A 20176-nucleotide genomic window follows, 5' to 3' on the forward strand; every position below is an offset into this window, starting at 1 on the left:
ATTAAATTAGTTTGGCTCCTTTCAGCTAACAGAACAATGTTTGGTCCTCATTTTCTGGAACTCTTCCTTGTTTTGATGCTGAATCATTGTTACATTAAAAAATATTAACACAGAAATCGGTCTGGGAACAGGAATTAAAACCCAGGTCTCCATAACCCAACAAATCCTTCTTGGCTTTGTGACTTCTAATTTCAACAGCAGATCTGAATAACACCAGCTTTTTTTCCCCCACCATAATTGATCTTTTCTATCAATAGAATATACTAATGGAATACATAATCTAGAAAAAACTTTCCTACATAAGTAAGATAGGTATTTGTATATATATATAAATACTTAAAAAAATTAATTTTCTTGGAGCTTAAACAAATTAAATAGTGACTTAGCTGTTTTGCTAATTATACTGGCAGATGTGTATGCATGTAATACACAAAATATTATTTTGAAGAGAAGACTTTGGATGTTAGGATGGATTTTTCTGTTTGCTTGCTATTTAACCATGCACTTTAGAGTAGTGCACAGTAAATACATTGTGCTTCTGTGATTTATTCTTGCTGTTGTGCTACTTCTGTTGTTTTAAATTGTGTCTACTTCTTGGTCTCATAAGCAGTAGTAAGAGATGAAGAGCCAATAGTGTCTTTGGTTAGGTTACATTTTTAATAGTTTCTTTTTTAATGTCTCTGTTACTTCTTTTTGTTTTTTATCTTACTGTGAAAAACATAGTACTGTGTACTTTGAGGTGATTTTTCCTCTTCATTCATGATGTACTTCTAAGGAAGAAGAAATTTAGCAGGAAGCAGAGGAAGAGTTTTCACTGGGCTTTTAACTAAAAGGAGAGAAGGTTCATGGGATACATTCTGATAATAATCAACTTCAGGCTCCAAAACTGCTCCCAGTGTTTTGCAGTATTTTCACACTGCTGTTTAACATTTCATTAATTGTGTTTTGGCATCTTAAAACAGAAAGTGAGGGTATGTCTCCATCTATATCTGTTTCCCAGAACATCAGAGGGGTGGGTAAGGAAGGGGCAAGGTTGCAGAACCTCACCCTGGAGACCACCTTGGGGGACAGAGGACCAACACAGCTCCTGCCCACGCATCAGGTGACCACCACCTGAGCCACGTGGATTGTGGTCATCCAGTAGAATCTGACATCTGCACTTCAGAAGCAAACACCTCTGATGGACAGCACTGTATGTTTTCTTTTCTAAAATGTTTCACATGTACAGCAGAACATGTGAGCAGAGTCTTCGCTCTCCAAAGAGTGGATATTTCCAAATAGGAAATATCCACTGCGTGATGCTTCATCAAGGAAGATTAACTTGGAACATCTAAAACAAAAGCTGTTGGTGGGGGCTTTTTGGATTTTTTGAAGCCAACAAAGAAATTTGCTCAAGTGTAGTCTGAAGGAATAGATAGATGGATGAGAAAATTATAATACAGCAATTTTATAAATTAAGAAGAGAATGTCGAAGTTTTTCCTCCTTGCTGCAGTGGGAGGTGGGTTTTTTGGGGTTTTTTTTGAGGTAAAAGAGAAATTAGCTTCCAGCTTTTGAGCCCCTGTATTTTAAGTATTTCAGCATCTACAGTGAAATATAAAGCCCTCAAGGAATTCCCTTTGTTATTCTTCCTACATGCATAAACACTCTTTCTGAGCAGATCTGTGCAACTATTTGTCTTATAACTTTCAATATCAATTTCCTGTTTCTACAGCTAACAACGTTCTTTGCACATCTGTCGGTTTTAATTTTTTCAATAATTTCCTTTTGGCTTCATCCCTAGATTACAAGACAATTATAGTAGGTACCTGTTTCAACAATTACTGCAAATTTTTAAATGTATCTGTTGTTAGTTCGACTTCCAAAAGTGTCTAGTTCAGTGGCAGCAAAGTGGGACAAACTGAATTTTTGCATTTTGTTTCTGTAATTTGCTCCTGGTGAATGCCAGAATCAGTAATAATGGATCCCTATTCTTTTAGAACTCCTTCTCTGTTTTTCCACCTTGCTTACTTTTGGTTTTTTCTTAGTGACATGTGCGAAAGCAATCACAGTATTTTCTGGTGACAAGTATAAATAGTATTGCTGCACCAATTTGTGTGTTGAGTAATAATTGGAAAATAATTTCAGACTGTTGGAGTTTTAATTATAAAGGTCCCTGATGAACAACAGCATCTCCAGTTGCAGCTGGATTAGAAGAAATTATTATGTTTGAAAGCATCACTGTTTATAAAAAATTAATTTGGCCATTTGTTGAAAAGTCTGTGTAATTAACCAGAACTGTATGAATAACCATACTTTAAAACTTAGAACAGTTAGTTTCATCTGAAGGTGCAAAACTTCATTCCAAATTTTAACTGCTTTGAATTGATGATCTAAACCAACTATGGTAGTCTGTATTTTGAATTTAAAACCTTAAAATGGTTCTTTGAGTGGAATTTTTCAAAATGCCAAGGAAACATTGATCTCACTGGCAGTCACAGGAAGTTACTTGTCCAACATCCTGTAGACCTGACTTGAGATTTCAGACTGTGATATGCATCCTGGAGCTCTTCTGCATATGGCTGGACAGGAATTAAGAAAACAGTAAATACTAGATGGAAACAGTGTTGTGATTTATGTATGATGACCATTTTCATAGTTCTTTTACATTGTGATAATGAATTAATTGTAATCTTCAGTCTTTAAAATGCTTGTTAGAGCCCAAACTGATCCCAGCAAATTAATAACTTGCTGGTTTAAATGTTGAAACAGCACCAACAGGGAGAAACAAAATGCAAAGTGAAGTCAGGGGTATGTAAAGCCTTTTTCCAGAAGCTACCCATTTCAAATCAGTGACCCAAGACTGAAATGCATTGTAAATCAAAGGTAGGGGCGCATGGTGTATATTTTATTTTAATTGCTCTAAAAATTCAGCATCACACCGTAGCCTCTGCAGTACACAAAGGCTAGAGAATAGTTAATCAAGTATGACTCATGTCAAACCACTGGAGGTGAACAGGATATTGTGGGGTCACCAATCCCATGCCTTTGGCTGAAATATGAGGTTCACTATTTCATGAATAGTTTCTTTTCATTATAAATGACACAAGGAAATGGCACAAAGATTGTACTGAAGTGACTTAGACAGTTGTGGCCATGCATAATTATTAGGACCTATTGAAAATGAAATAAAAATTGTCTTTATGCATTGAAGTCTCTTTCCAGATACATGCTCAGGTATCTTTTCCTTTGATGTCTTCTTGGCAGAAATAGATTATACTTTCCTGCTAAAGACCTGGTGGTCTCCTCTGTGGTGGGAAACTCAATATGGCCTGGATCCACTTCTGATTCATCTACTTTTTAGTCCTGGTAACAGGAAGAAAGTGATATTATTTGAGACCCTCCAGTATGAGAGTGGCATATCTATGACTAGCAATTTAATAACATTTGAATAAGGTTTTCACAGTGTTTCATTTCTTCAAATTTTCTAGTGAAGCCGAAGAGAGCAGCTGCATGGTCTGTAATTACATAGCAAGTAATAAGGACTTTTTTTTTTTTTGTAGGAAGTGAAGAGATTTTCAATTACAAGTCAAAATTTATGACACACTATAATAACTGTTTAAACCTTTTATACAGAAGAAGCCAGCAGTGCCAGCTCTTCAGGAGAGTGAGGTTAGCTCAGCAAATGTATTTTTCAGTTGCCTTAAAAATGACTGAGTAGCAATCACATAGGCCTTTTTTTTGCATTCCAGCCCAGAACAGCTGTTTTAGCTCAGTAAATACATCTTTAATGAAATTATAACCTGCTTTTTTAAGTTGCATTTAGAGGCACTGTCTGATTAGGTGGATATTGTACTAGAGATGAAAAGTGGCAACTGCACCAGCAGGAAGAGGTATTTGTTTTATACATCACCCGGGCAGCGGGAGTGTAGGCAGAAAAACCAAGAGTGATGCTTCAGAACAACTATGGTGTGTAGTTTACACAAGGTATATTGCTAAGTGTTGAGAGATTGTAGGTTATTAAATGAAACAGAGCGGTGTCACGCAGCAGTGAAAACCACAAACAGCACAGTAAGCTTTCTTATTTGCTGAAGATTAGCAATATTCATTAAAAATTATTTGGGAAAGAGCATTCTTAAAGCACAGAGTTAAATTATATATTCCAATATGTATGTTAGCTGCAACAACACAAGTCTGTGTAGGTGTTAGTTTTGCTGTGTTTTTAAAACTGGATGCTTTGTACCTGAAAAGTGATTGCGTCTGCAAAGTCTGGGCAGAAATACTGTCACACTCCTGATAGTACTTATTGAAAAAGTACACACCTATAATTTCTGTGCTTTCCTCCATGGCTTCTTGTGAGACCAAAACTAAGAGTAAAACGTGAAATCTTAAAAAATATGTTACTGTCTTCCAGGCGCGAATCATTGAAATGCATTTAAATGCAGCTGGCAGCAAACCTTATCCTAATGAACTCAGAAAAACTGGATTCCTTAAGAGGAGATCCAGCAAGGCCCTGATGGCCAGAGAAGTTCTGCATTTGTATTTCTCCGCTGTGGTGGGTTGACCCCGGCTGGATGCCAAGTGTCCACCAGAGCGTTTCTATTATTCCCCTCCTCAGCTGAACAGGGCAGAGAAAATATAATGAAAAGCTCATGGGTCAAGGTACGAATGGGGAGAGATCACTCACCAGTTACTGCCATGGGCAAAACAGACTTTATGTGGGCAAAAATTAGTTAAATTTTTTATCAACCAAATCAGAATAAGATAAGGAGACATAGAACCAAATCTTAAAAACATCTCCCCCACCCGCCTTCTTCCCTGGCTCTGCTTCACCCCCGATTTTCTCTGCCTGCCCCCTCAGAACAGTGCAGGGGGTGGGGAACGGGATTACAGTCAGTTCATCACTGGTTGTCTCTACCACTTCTTCCTCAGGGGGAAGACTCCTCACACTCTTCCTCTGCTCCAGTGCAGAGATTCTCCCACAGGCTCACAACCTCCTCCAGGCATCCTCCTGCTCCCCTGTGGGGTCCTCCACAGGCTGCGGGTGGATCTTACTCTGCCATGGACCTCCAGGTGCTGCAGGGGCACAGCTGCCTCACCACAGTTTGCGCCCTGGGCTGCAGGGGAATCTCAGCTCAGGCACCTGGAACACTCCCTCCACACTGCTTCTGCGTTGCTCTGGGTGTCTGCAGAGTTGTTGCTCTCTCATGAGAGCTTTGGTGGGAACCTTGCATCTAACCAGGGTTTAACCCACCACGTTCATAATCGCAGGATAAGGCCCTGTAAGCAAGGGAGACAGTAATTTTTGAGAGTAAACAACAGTGCTACATAATTCCATTTATATTCTGTGGATGGGATAGTGAGGTATTTAACTACAGCTCCCTCTAGATACAACGAAGGGGAGACTGACCTTTCAATGAAATACGAGTTAATAACACTACAGTGCTGTGTGCTTTGTTCGAGTTAATATCTGTGCCGATTGTAACAAAATGCAGTCTAATGTGTATTGAAAATTAATTAGAGTAAAGAGTGTGTTTTAGTAGTGTAATGGATATAATCTTTCGTTACATCAGCAAATTTCTATTGCAATTAATAACAACTAATGGTTTTAAATAAAGGGTCGGGGGGAAAGGATGTTTTTCATATTAGCTATATCACATGTAGTATTTGTCACCTCTGGTTAGATCCTGTATGATTTGCATGTCCCTCTTTTTTTTTTTTTTTCCCTAAGCTAAAGCATTAAGGAGAGATTAAGTCCCTTTATGAGGAGCATAGGGGAGACGATTGGATGTTCTTAACAGCTTGTCAAAGGGAGATAGTGAAAGAAAGAGATTTAATATGCTGTTTGTGTCCTTACACACATCTGGAGGGAGTAGAGACGGTTTGTAGAGGATGTTGTTACCATGGGTGTAGTGCAGCACACAGCTGGCACAGAGTGAGCTGCTCTGCAACTTCTAGTGTGTGTGGATCCTGAGTGAACACAGGCAGATCTCAGCAAAGTGCAGTGTAAGCATCTTTTTGCTGTTGTGTTGAATCATTTGAGGAAACTTCTGTAAAGCCAGAGATATCATTTAGAGATAAGGAGGTGATGAGAGGTGAAATAGATGCAGGGATTGGTTAATTTTGTGTATATAGCATCAAGATGATGTACCCCAGTGCTTGTGGGGTACCTCCTTCTCTTGTATTTTTGGTTGAGCATCCCTTTTCTCTGGTTGATATTTTACCTGTCACTGATCGCTTCCTGCTCTGTAAATGAAAAACTATTTCTTACACTTTTATGAGAAATACAAGGCCAAGTGAATGTGTAAATGAGAGTATTTTTTATGTTTTAAATCCCATTGAATAAAGTCCTATAATTGCATCATCCCACAGTTACCCCAGAAGTCTAAAATTTAACCCAGTAGTTATCTGCCATTCCATTTGTCTGAAATATTAAATACTGTGAGCAAAAGTGTTAGATGTGTGGCTCTGCTAGACTGATCAGTAGAGAAATGGTTAATAACACTGACATTTAAATTGGCTTCATGTTAAGTGTCAGTTCTCACCACAGAGCTGAAGAAGAGCTATTGTTTCAGGCAGTCTGTTTGCAGATTCATGAAAACAGTCTCCAGTTGCTTACATAAGGGTCAAGGTGGACAGCTCCATGGACAGCATCCATAAAGGAATTGTGTCAACTAGCACTCCTGCCTGCATGTTTTCTCTTTATGCTGTGTGAACCATTGGTAATCTATGAAGTGATCACTGACAGTGCACTTGAAATAGTATTGTTACAGGAAAATGTTTGTTTTGGTTTTGTTTTGATATTTTTTTATTCTCTTATTTAACATCCTAAAGTAGTTAAATTTCAGGGAATTAATGAAGTCACTGGCAGAGTTCAGAAACAAAATTTAATGCCAGTAGTAGTAGCCTCAAACTTGGGTTTCTCTGAATTTTCCACTCACAGAAGGCTGAAGTAAAAAAAATAGTCTTGCAGGAAGGAGACACAGTAAAATTTAATGTAGAATTTCACTCAAAATACTCATTCTAGTGCTTGAATCTTCTTTACTATCAGAAAAGCAAAGTATACTGAGTAAAAACTTAATGATCACATAGTTTATACACTGTATTTATAAATTTTAGAATATTTAGGTAGCCATCTTTCTTGAAAAGTATAAGGATACCAAACAGTTTAATCTCGCTGTAATCAGTTTATTGACTATTAAAATATAGAATGAAAAAGTAAAGATAATTAACTATGCAATTTTTCTATCAAACCCTCAGGAGAGCAGGGAGAGGGAAGCTGGCAGTTATGTTCAAGTGGGAGTAAGATTCAAGAGCTCTGACTATTGATGCTACTGAGATGGGTGGCCTGCAGGGATTTCTTCTGCATTAACACATTCCATCCCTGCATGGGATACTAAAGTTATCATCTCTGTCAAAAACAAATAAACTTACACAGTCAGTGAAAACACCTCAATGGTAAAGTTTTAACCCTGAGAATTATTTTAAGTTTCTATTGGGAAGTCCTACATTGATAATTGCTTAACATTAGCAAAATGTACTTTTTAAGAATATGACTTCTGGCTCAACTGCAACGTTGAAGGCAGTTTCATTAAAACATTAACATGACTTCATCTTTAATTACCACTTCAAGGTTGGTTACTGATTCAAAATACTGATTAGAAAATACTTCAGTTCTCTGACAAGTTTATAGTAATCATTTATCATGCTTAAGGCAAATAATAATAGATAGGCGAACAGAAATTCTTTTTATTTCAAACTACTTATGATCTATGTGCTCATGTTAAAAAAAAAATGCATCGAGCCAAGTTTAGTGAGTGCAAGATGCTGGTCTGGGCTCAGATCTTCTTACTTCGTTCCAATCCTTGCAGTATCATTTCAGTTTTTCAAACCCAGAAATGGGTGAAACCAGACAACTCTGAGAATCAAAGGTACTTTTCTGACGGATGAATTTATGACATAGGCATTAATAATACAAATCTCCCCAAGTGCCTGAGAAATGTGTCTCAGCTGTGAGGGAAAGGACTGCTTCTGGTGATGGGAGGATGGGTCTCCATGCCAAGCCATTACGTGGTCTCTTAGATCATACTTCCACTGACGCTCCACTTTCTGAAATATGGAGCCATGTCTGGAACTAAAATCAAATCAGACCCCATTTTGGGTAATTATCATGTGGTAATTCCCTGTGAGTACACTTCTCTGTGCAGAGATGTAGAGGTAAAAGATGGAGCTTGCATAAGTTTGGATAGGGTTTACTGAGTCATTGATTCCCAAACATATGTTTTGTTCTTGACTTCTGTTTGTTTCCAAATTATTTCCAAGAGAATCCAAAAGCAGTCTCATTTTAATTTCTTGATTCTCTCTTGAGTGCTTGGCTCCTGATTTTGTGAGGCACTAGTTATGTGCAGTCACACCTGTCTGTTTGCACATAAGAGCAGTACTGCAGAGTGTAATGCTTCCAGAGAATTTGGAGAACACCATTTTCATGGACACAGGTATGGTTTCACAATGTTGGCCCAGTGACTTTGCAGTTATATATATGTTTTATGAGATTTAGGCCATTTTGTTGAATGCCTTGGTTTAAAACACAGTGCAGCGTGGGTTTGTGTTTAGTGTTATTGCAAGTGAGAGTGAGTACCCTAACATTTACAAATAATATGCTGATCACAACCCATAAAAGGTTTTGGACTAAAGCAGAACGTGCTGTCAGCATACTTTAAGAAAAATCAAAATAGTGAATAGTAGCCTGTGTCATAAAGTTCTTTTTCTGGTTTGTTGTATGGGATAAGGCCAGTGAACCCTTTTATATGACTGCTTGCCTATGTGCCTCCCAGGAAGAAATTCAAGGTAATGTCAAGTATTCTCCTACCTTTCTGTGGCAGGAATGGCACAGCCAAAAGATAAATGGGAGTGCAGACATGTAGATGTTAGTGGTAGCCATCCTGTCAGCACCTTGGGGATCGCTCCCTGGTAGCTCAATTTATCACAGCTGTAAGCAGTGTCTTAGAGACACCCAGCAGCAACTAGCCTTGATTTCAGGGGCACAACAGAGTAATTTGAGACCAGTGCACACAAATGTACACATTCATGCTCTCTCTGTTGGTGATTCAGGTTTACGAGGGAAAGGAAACCAGAGACTCCCTTATCTTTCCCTCAGAAAGATGTCACTCACAGAGGTTTGGGCTTCTTTCTTCTCCCACTTGTCAGTGCATGGGATGGAAGTGAACAAAACTCTGTTTGTGTGAGGGAGGTGGGAGTAGGGCATTGCCGGTGGGAATGGAGGCTCTCCTGTCTGCTTCTGCATCACACAAGGCTGAAGCAGGTAACGAGCTCACGCTTCCTGTCTCGCTGCAGCTTCCCTCTGGCTCCCTCCATCTGGCACAGTCTTGGAGCCAGTGAAAAGCTGTGGCACTGTGCTGGGAGCTGAAGTGCCAGCACCACAAAAGAGAAGTGGAGACAGAAGCTTAAGCCTCCTTAACTACCTCCTGTTTACTCTGGTTTTGGCCAGTAGCATCTCTCTATTTGGGCTCCCTAATCATCCATGTTGTGAGTAATCTTGAAGCTTTGTGCGTGTTTTGCAAAATAGTCTGGCAAACAGGCAAAAGGAAATAGAGCAAAGTCATTTTTGTGCCATCTCTAAAAAAAAAGAAAAAATAAAAGCCTACAATGCATACATACAAAGATTCTAATATTTTATTTTATTTTATTTTATTTACAGTAATGTTTTAGAAGAAAATAGATGCCTGGTATAAACAGATTTAATTTTTTTAAATAATGCCAGCGGCATTATTTGCAACAGTTAAGATGTGACTTTCTCCTCTTGCAAGCTCCCTTTAGCAAGAAATAAGACTTTTGAGTTGGATGTTGTTGAATTTAGTGATGAATTCTGTGAAGTTTTAAACACACTGCTAAAGCAAGTACATCCTTGTATTAACAGTTAGGCCTACTTGGACATTTAGGAATGTAATTACTCCAACTGGAGACATATTTTCACTACCTCTGCATGTTAAAGACAGAAGAAGTGCATATATTTTTATGAACAGCTGCTTGCACATTTTTGAAAATCTGGAAACTAGAGGTTCTCTGAAACACTGAAAAATGTGTTTAAAAAAGCGTGTTGCTAAATCTCTCTTTAAGTTCAGTAAATTTTTTTCTCTTATTTTTTTATTTGATAACCATGGAAGATTGGTGGCTGAGTATGAACAGATACACTTTTGAATGGGGGGGGAAGAATTATAACTGTGACAAAACCAGTTCAATTCAAGTTTATTCTTAGATACTTAAGTCAATACATTAATTCAACCTCAGTACATTAATTTGTGATAGTTAAAAACAGTCAATGTGTTTTGTTTTATTTGTTATTTAGTTGAGCAGATGGTAATGGTTTTGACACAATTCAGTTTTTTATTTTTCTTCTTTTCTTTTCTTGAGAAAGACAAGGCTCTTTTTCCCACTTTGTCACAGCTGGTTACCAATCAATCTCAATTCACGGTACAGTGATGATAGCACATGTTGTTCAGGGGCCAAATCTGATTGGGTTGCATTTTCAGCAGTGTTTCATATCAAAAAAAATTGTGTCTGTGTGGCAGTGACTGTCAGCACACTATTGTACAACTGTCATTAATCAAAACTAGCAACAATGAATGCATTCATATGTGCCAGAGACTGCCAGATTTCACTCAAAATCACCCAATTTCTATTAGAATTTCCCCACCAGCAGCGTTTTCTCATCTGCCTCTTGTTTCTCTCTTTCTTTCTTCCTTGCCAGTCCCCTGCCAACCCCTTCCTTCTCGGGTAATTAAAGGCAGATCTGCTCTATTACTTGTAGAACAGAAATTATTTAACGTGGTGCCCAAAAGTGGCTGTTTCATATCTGACACAGACTGACTGGCTGTTTAAAAGACCTTTCCCAGCTCAGTCTGATGGCTGAAGTCTAAGCTAAACTGAATGGTGAAGCACCTCTGAATGTTTAACAAAGAGAAGTACTTAAAATCAATTAGATGGCCATAAATATGTGAAGCTGATGTCTGACACCCCATGGTTTTAGCTGAATGTTAGCATTAATTGGCTGGGAGTCAGCAATATTTGGGCAATATGTCACAAGTTGTTTCTTGACACTGCACATATTTTGAAGGCATTGCCTTCTGAGTGCGCTGGCTACACTGAGGAACAATTTAACCACGGTGCTCTTGTTTCCTGCCATTCCGTGGTCAGTCCAGGAGCCTGGTAACCTCTCTCTGTGATTGGTAGTAGCAAAGAGAAAGGCCCTAATCCTGATTCCCAAGTGCTCAATAGCACTAATCCAGGTGAGAGTGAACTTCCACAAAAACTCAGGTGAAAACGCCTCGCTGTGGGAATATGAGGTTGTGGAACAGAGAGGGGAGGACACGCTGTTAAAGGCTGCACAGGTGGGTCCTGAACACATATTCAGTCTTCACTCCTTGTTACTTCATGGTCCCTTTCTCGCACAAACTTCTTGTGCTGCTGTGGATCAGTCTAAAAGCCAGTTTTCTTCCTACCTGCTTCATCTGTCAGAGCTCTTCACTGAACCGTGGTGACTTCTGGGGACAGTGCGGGTGGAACAGATGACTGAGGGGCAGCGTATCAATACTTCAGGACAGCAGATGGTTATAATGTCCCATGGGCCCATCTATGTATGAATCTAATTGCTGGATGGCACATTCTGTCAGGATGGTCCAAAAACCCAGTATGGCCTTGTAGGAGAAGCGGACTGGGAGAGCTGAACCTGTCCTTGAATTAATTGATAACTGTACCGTGAGAGCAACATGTTTACGCCACCCTCCATTTCACGGCCTGCGTGGGAGACGATGGCTGCACCCTTGCTCTGCGTCCTGGCATGCCATGCAGCTGGCTCCTTCCCCCAGCAGCCTTTGCACAATTTGCATGATTGGCAGGTGCAGGCATAAAGGCTGCCCGAGCCTCCAAGGCAGCTGGCTGGCATGCCGTCACCACCGGCACATCGGGGACGGGGAGAGGAGCGAGTCAGCTGCAGCCCACAGCAGACTGGAAGGCCCTGTCCCAGGCCTCCTGCATCCCAGTTCAAACAGCCCCTCAGTCAGATGCAGTCCTGCTACCTCTCTGTTATTCTCTTGGCAACGCTAAGGGGAACCACAGGGATGTTATTTGTCCTATTAAAAAAAAATAAAAAAATCAATGACTAATTGTTGCCTAGCTTTATAACTCTGATTCCTATATCCAATTCATATTTATATTACAACTTATCTTAGTTTTCTCATCTTACAGGAGCTGAATATAAATTTATATTTTTAGACTCCTAGGGCTGGCCTCATGTCAAGAAAATAGGCATTATCTCTTGTCTGCAACTCTGCAGTCACCAAGGACAAGTAACTGCTCCATCAGTGTGGGATACTGTTGTCACATCCTTGAGATTTTCAAGGGGGGGAAATTTGCATTTTCTCTCTTATGTAAACAGTGATTTCTGTTTGCCATTGACTAATGCAGCACAGCGTGCAAAAATGACATAATTTGTGAGCAGTCAAGAAGAAATGTTCCTCAGTTGCATGTGGCTGTTGAATGTAGTTGCAACAGATCTGTAGTGCTCCAGAAATGGCATGTTAAGTATTTCTAGCATCATAACTTCCCACCCACCCAAAGGCATTATACTGACAAAAGACATATCCCTACAAGTTTTTGAAGTTTGCCATGGCATCTCCTTATTCTTCCCCTTGACACATCTCTTATTTGTTATTTAAACCTGAGGTACTGCAGGTACATACAATTAAGAGTAACTCCTAGGAAAACGGGTTTTGTATGTGTTTATGTTAACTCTGACAGAATGGTTAACCCCAATTTGGTCTTTTTAAAATTATTTCTTACTAATTAATAGAAATTACTTACTGAATACAGAATGAAGTTGTATTCTAATGAGTATGAAAAGATGTCTTGACAATAATGTTGTAATTGATATCTAACTAGACCTAACAGAACCCTTAAATGCTTTAACATATAGGACCCTTCGAGTTAAGATGTTTTAAAGTCTGTTAGCATTCAGTGTTCTCTCTAGAAATCTATATTAAAGGAACAAATAGCAATCTATATTATGTACAAAAAAAATTATGTTTCATGTTCCCAAAGCATTTAAAAATGCTTACAGAGCCTGACAACCTTCCTCTAAGTAACTGCATTGCATTCTTATTCATCAAAACTTTTAAGGGTGCTCTTCCATATGAACAAGTCTGTAAGTTCTTTACTGTATAGCAAAGAGAAGGTAAATCAGTCCTTCCGAAGTTATGTCATGATTGTGAATGCAGTGAGAAATAGTACTGGCATCTCCTGAAGTCTTGATCTTTCTTTAGTTTCATGTTCCTATTTCACTGTTTGGTAAATGAGAATCTGAAGCCAACTTCAGGTTCAAGATGACTTAATTCATCGTAGGCTTACTATGTGAAGAAGAAATGTTGTTGAAAATAATTTTACAAGAGAGTATTTCAAGATTAAAATATCCATACTGGAATTCAGTGTTTTCCTGATTTGGGGACCACCAAATGCATTTCATAAAAGATGAAGTCTCTCATTGACTTTAATGAGCTTTGGATGAGAGCCTAAAATAGTTTGTTAAGCATGACTTCTGCAGGATAATAACAATTTAACTGAAAATATTTTTCTAGATATAAGCACTTTAAATGCCTCAAGAATGAATGTTCGCTGCATGTTGGAATACTTTGTATTAATTCACATTTTATACATCCTCATAGTTTTAGAATTATTTCAGCAGGAGAAACAAAGAAATGGAAAAGGCATAATTGAATTGTTTCTAATGTGTTTTAAGAAAGAGAAAATGTTATTGTCCACCCTTAATGAATCATTTTGGGGTATTTCTGTGAAATTGATAAATCTACTTTAATGTGCCTCTTCAATAAATGTCACATTCCAGAGCTTGAATATATTTTTTATTGTCTGCAGTCGGGTAGTGCGAGATCCTACCAACATGCTCATGGTTCCCTAAGGGATTGCTGCAGTAGGGAAAAACTGTACATAAAGGGAAATTTCCAAATCAGCAAAAGGTAAAATGTGTAGCTCACACAGTTTAAAGGCATGATAAACCTGAGCTGTCATGTATTGATAACTGATGTCTGATAGCCTAATTTTATCTTATTGCTCTAGATCAAGGACAAAGTGAATGATATTATTAATAAAGCCCTAATACTGAGTGAACATAGCAATACTAATTTTATGTAAAGTTTCTAACTAATGCAGAGTGCAATAAAAATGTCACGAAGATTAATGCTTGGCGGAATTATCTAATGCCAGATAATAATTTATCTTCCAAAGTTGGCTCCAAGATAGATTCAGAGTGGCGTAATCCAGGTGGTAGTTTTCGTTCCTCTCTGTTGTCCACAAAATAAGTTTTCATCCTTTTCCTGTCACACAGGTATGACATCAAAGACGACTACACTCTGCGCATCAAGAAAGCCATGAGCACGGACGAGGGAACCTACACTTGCATTGCTGAGAACAGAGTTGGAAAAGTGGAAGCCTCTGCTACCCTCACTGTGCGAGGTGAGTGTGTCCTGTATGGATAAACTGCTTTCTGATGGAATGGGCCACATCCTCCCCTGGCATTGTTTGGGTTTCACATACCCTTGGGCAGTTGTGGGTGCACAGCAGTGATTTACATCACTGGTGAAATCCTGGTCCTGGTGATATTTCAGGCAAAATTTTAATTGACTTCAATAGGATAGGATCTCCCTGCAGTTAAAGAACTGTGTTTTTATTGAAGAATTTATACATATATATGAATAAGCAAACACTACATAACTGTGGGCATATGTGAGCCATCAGTTCAGGCCATTATTTATGCTTCTTTCTCTAAGAGGTACAAGGAGTATTGTAACTATATCAATGACAAACATAATGCAGATAATATTATTATGTGATTAGCTCTGCTATAATTAAAATCTCTACCATTACCCTTTATCTGCAAGATAAACCATAGCCAAAGGAAAGAGAAAATCCTAATTAAATTTTATAAGTATTGCAAGGTAAAGACTAACATATTCTCTCCTAAAATATTTGTGGTCTATAGTACCCACTCTTGTTTATGAGCTGCTGTTTGATTTTGCAAGGAGGCTTTAAGGCTGGTAGAATAATGAGTTGACAAAATATCTTTTGTGACAGTAGATATAGACATGCTAAAGATTAAGGGGAGAGAAAAAGTTTGTAGGCTAATATTTCCATATGAGTAAACAGAATATAATAGTCATTACTACATTCCAAAAGATAAGCAGCAATTTGGCACAATGGATATCATGCAGACACTATTTCACAGTTTAGTGGTGCATGCTGACGGTTTTCAGTAGAGCTGTGAAAGGTTAATAAAAACATTTTTAGCTTTATCTGTCCTCCTCTTTTCATACACATTAAATCAAATGTTCAAAGTCTCAATGGATTGCTTTATTAGAACTGGGGTCAACTGACCCAAGAGGCCAGCTTCCATTTCCATCCATTTAATGCATGGACACAGTTCAGTTTAATTTGCTGAATTCAAAGGGACAAAAAAAAAAAAAGGCACCGAGTGGCTTTGAAGGGGAGAGATCTTAGTATGTAACAAAGAAAAGAGAGCATTGTGATAATCCATCTGCTGAAATACTATCTCAGTGTTTGCTTTAGACCATAGTGACAATGCAGCTCTTCCCATTTTAAGCTGAAGAAATAGGTTTACCTGCTACATGCTTATGTAAGAGATTGTTCTTCTGTATTGTGACATGAGGAAAACAGTCACCACAGCGAACTCCCAGAAACAGTCTCACTCTGTTCCTTTGTCACAGGCAGGATCACAGTATCCCATAAATCTGGTAACCAATGCACAAGCCTTTAAACACTCCTGGAACTGTGTCCACTGTGTACATTATTGGAGCAAGCCTTTCAGATTTGCTACCCAGACTTGTGATATAAACAATAGTTAGAACGAAGACAAAAAATCCTTTGAAATCACCCAAGCTTGAACACAATGAAAAGTGAAACAACAGAAAAAAACTCGAGGAAATACATAATTTAATTGATTTTCCCACATAAAAGCAGATTTTTATTGTCTTGTGTATTTTTCCCCCTAGGTTTGTCATTTACGGTCAAATACATAACGTTTATCCAACTCTAAGGAAGCCATGATATTATAAGCTTATTAAATGTTCAGGATATGACAGAAAATGAGAAAAGTGAAGAAATTCACCAGAGAAGTCTGTTACTCCGAATTTTCTGAAAACAAAGGACTAGGAAAACTCTCATTGACTTTAAAGGGACCATGAGCAATGGTCTTTTTAATTAAAAAAAGTCTTAATTCTGAATTCTTCAACTTTTAACAGTTTTATCTGACACTAGCTTTACTGTAACCACTTGTCATGTAGAGGAGCAAAACCACTTAGCATTTCAAAATTTACCTTAAGGGTGCCTTGGTCCTTGCAGGTGCCAAGTGGTTGCATATGGCAACCTGACAGCAGTGCAGTCCTCAGCTCCCACTCAAGAAGGCTGAATTACACTGTCACAAACAACACCAGAGTCTGAGTTCTGTGACTCAGACTTCATGCCCTCTCTTGGAAAGATGCAAATCACTTACACCTCGTCTTTCTGCAGAAGAGGGAATATTTTCATAATTCTAAAAGCCAAAAAGGGTTCCAATAGATGACGGGTGCGAAAGGGCAGCAGGCTCGAAACGGTTAAATGAAGTGGGTATCCCAAAGCAGGGATAGAACCATGGAAAGATTGAGAACTAAGAAGGTCCTTACATGCTCTGTTACCTCTGAATCTGCATGTCTTATGTTTGACCCTAGCCTGCACATAAGCACACAGACTTTGTAATCTTCTTAAAAAGAGAAAAAAAAAAGAAAAAAATTGTACTGTTGCTCAGCAATGTGTAACTATTTCTGCTGCTGAAACAAGGGAAGCTTTGCCTACACAGATGCAACCTGGAGTCAATTTTTGTACCACTTTTCAGCTCTTCTGAAAGGGATGTCTATATTTTATTAACAGGGGGACGGGCAACCCTCTTCCCCAGCACAAGTATAATGAAGGGCTGTCGCTATAATCAAGAAATCACTTGTTGCATCAGCGACTTTCAATCTTGATATCAACCTGAAACAGTATTAACCTGTCGATCATTTAGCAGCAATTTTTTTAGGAAATAGAGGTTACCTAAGGAGTGATTTGGGAGGTTCTGGGTTGAAGTCCCTGCGGCCATTTCAGCCTATTTGTTATATTTTCATCAGCAGTGTCAGTGAGGAGAAAAAACAACTCTGCTGTAAGCTTTCATGTCCTTATTGAGTGAGAAAAACTGTCCTGGGCTTTCTGTAGCCCTTACTGCTGTACAGACTGGTCATGCTTAAAATTCAATTGGTGTTTGACTCAGAAAGCAAAGGCTTTGCATCTACTGGCATGACATTCGGCAGTGTGCGGCTTAAATTGATGTGTTCATCGGGATCTAAAAGTTTGTGCTAATGCAATGCAATTTTTCTTTTATCAGGCATTAACAATGGTACTTGATGATGGCATGTGAAGATAATAAAAATGTTTCTCAGAGAATGGTTCCAGTCAGCTTGTTCAGATGCTATGCTCAAGTAAATGGGATAATAGTGGCACGAGACTGAGCGATAACAACAGTAAACATTTTACTCAGGCTGTCATTTGAGGGGTTAGCAATCATGGTAGTATCCATAGTGGAAGGTAACATTACACGTCATGCATTCTGACAGATATTCTTTTCTTTTTTTAATTTCTTTTTTATGTTCTCACTACACCATTGTAATGTCAACAGCTCGCCCCGTTGGTAAGTAACCATCCTTCTATCCATTTTAGCATGGCTTCATGCAATGCTTCATCTTTCATTTGCAGCAGCATTTAACTGGCTGAAACGAGCAGCCAGCGCTTAATAGTCGTAACTGTCTAACACCAGGCAAGTGATTTTGACTGACAAAGTGCTGTTTCTGAACTTTGTATTTTCTGCTGTGTCGTGTATAAACTCATTTTGCCAAATCACCAGCAAGTGCCAATCAGAGAAGCGGGGGTGGGTGTGGTGATACTGAGCAAAAATCACTCATTTAGATGTTTTTAATGGTCTGTTTATGGGCCTGGTATAAAAGCCATTGAAATCAAGAGAAAGGATTGTATTGACTTTGCTGAGCTTCTACCAGGCCCTAAACGATCAGCTCATCCTGCTTTTATTGCACAGCAGTAATAGCACAGGCTTTGCATGTCCCGTCTTTCTTGTGTCTTTCAAAGAGCTCTGAAATGAAGTGGTCCTGAAATCAGAGAGGGGATGGAGTAGATTTTCCTGCTTCTTAAGAAAGTTCATCACTGATTTTTGCCTTTGGGTCATCTTGGAGTGCAGTTTGAAATGCACTGTATAGGATGCAGACTGTTTTGAAAAACAAGTCTTGAGGAAGACAACCTCTGAATTTTTTTATTCCCACATTGAAAATTTTCCTATGCCTTTGAAATTCTGAAAATGTACAAAATATACAGCTAAGCATAATGGAAATTTTGCAACTGTCAGTAGCTGAAATTCACTTTTGGTGTTCCTGAAACATACTATTTAATTTTCTTTCATGGATGGTTACTCTGTGCCTATATGGATTTAGTTTAATGAGTTGCACTGCTCCTCTGATTTTTGCAGTTTGTGTTTAGATGTGTCTTTTCAAATAATATAGTTACTCCTATTTTTTTGGATTAGTGTAAAAAGTTGGTACTGCTGTTTATGGAGATTGCTGAGCAGGTTGGTCTTTATTTATTTAGTCAAAACTTTTGCTAGATATGTGTTTGACTAAAGTTTGTGAGTTTGAAGTCATCTCAGCTCTTCACTGTTCTGAGTTTGGAGGAAGAAAGGTTAGAATAATTAAAAGATAAAATCCAAGTTAGGCCTCTTTTTCCAGAACTAAGGTGATCCCATCTTATTAGCTTCCTTGGACTAGCAAATATAGAGCCAAGCCAAATACCTCCACAGCCATGGCATGGCTTATCCAAGCCTGGAGAATTCCCTGTGTAGAATAGAAATTCACTCTTCTCCATCTGGGGTTTTGATAGCAAGCTTTAAATCCAAATCACTACTGTATTACTTTGGCATTATGCTGGTTCTTAAGAAATTAATTCCCAAGAGTTGTAACAGTGTAAAAATGGAGTAAACTTGCAAGAAAATTTTCCATTTCTTAGAAAGCGCAGCATGAATTTAGTGTGCTTTAAAAGTAAATCTTTCATGTCAGGGGATGATGCTTCTTCATGCACTAAGAAATGCCAAAGGATTAAAACTATTTTACTTCTAGGTATTTTTTCTCGCTTTGCTGACTCTTAAAAAAAAAGACAAGAAAAAAAAATCACAAAGTAGAGACAGTTTCAGGCTGTGTGAAAGCCACATAAAACAGATGACTGGAGATTCGCAAGAAAATGATAGGTTTCAGCAGTGTTGATGGTGTCTCATTTCAGAGCACTGATTCTTTTTTAAGGCTTTTCAGGCCATTGAGTCATCCCTGATTCCATCTCCAAAGCTTATTCAGCAGCTCTTGGTCTCCATTTACTTTAGGTCCAGGTATATGATCCTTTTGTGTGATCATGCTGAGCTCAATTTCACATATTCCCTGCCTAGGCTATTGTATTTTGTTGCAAGAGAACATTCTTCTTTTACATCATTTATTCAGGAAACTAAAATTAGAGTAGTTGATCTGAAAATAATTATCGCATGGGCACATGGTCTTTATCAAATTATTTAATTTCAAAATTCTCTTTGTGACTTGTGAAAAGATTGTTGAGTAACTAAGTCCAACCCCAAAGATATTTGACGTATATATGACTCCCATACAAGTGTGTATGTCGTGATTGCTGTGCAGAAGCAGATCATTGTCTGTCAATCACTTTTATGAGATCCTGTACCTGCAGACAATGATAGTGTCTACCTTTATTGACTTTTGTGCTTAAGTACCTGAAATCAAGCTGATTTCTACAGTTCGTAGCTCTGTTCCACTCAAGAATAGGCAAAGCAGGCAGCTACCTAACCTGTTGGGTTTTTTTTTAAAATTTAAAGCCTGGTAAAGCAAACCAAAGTAGCTTCCCTCTCCACCAAGAAACCCAAGTGACCCTATATTAAAGTTGTCATTTAACAAGAATGGTGAGTCAAATAGCATTTGTAGCATTTTTTTATTCAGGAAGTTAACTGGAAGGCAGAGCAAAAATACCTCT

The 20176-nt window shown here is 38.5% G+C and overlaps 1 protein-coding gene across 5 annotated transcripts in view; it reads left to right on the forward strand.

Annotated features, from left to right (window-relative positions):
• The window catches only part of ROBO2 (roundabout guidance receptor 2), a 1057727-nt gene that overhangs the window by 917912 nt on the left and 119639 nt on the right, over positions 1–20176 (forward strand). For all 5 annotated transcript variants that reach the window (XM_027648665.1, XM_027648666.1, XM_027648667.1 and 2 more), the window contains 2 exons: positions 14391–14518; positions 17766–17777. In XM_027648665.1, coding sequence (XP_027504466.1) covers positions 14391–14518; positions 17766–17777 — 140 coding nt within the window. The remainder of the gene's footprint in view (positions 1–14390; positions 14519–17765; positions 17778–20176) is intronic.

The sequence above is a fragment of the Corapipo altera genome, unplaced genomic scaffold (assembly GCF_003945725.1).
Source record: "Corapipo altera isolate COAL_440 unplaced genomic scaffold, ASM394572v1 58, whole genome shotgun sequence".
Lineage (NCBI taxonomy): Eukaryota > Metazoa > Chordata > Aves > Passeriformes > Pipridae > Corapipo > Corapipo altera.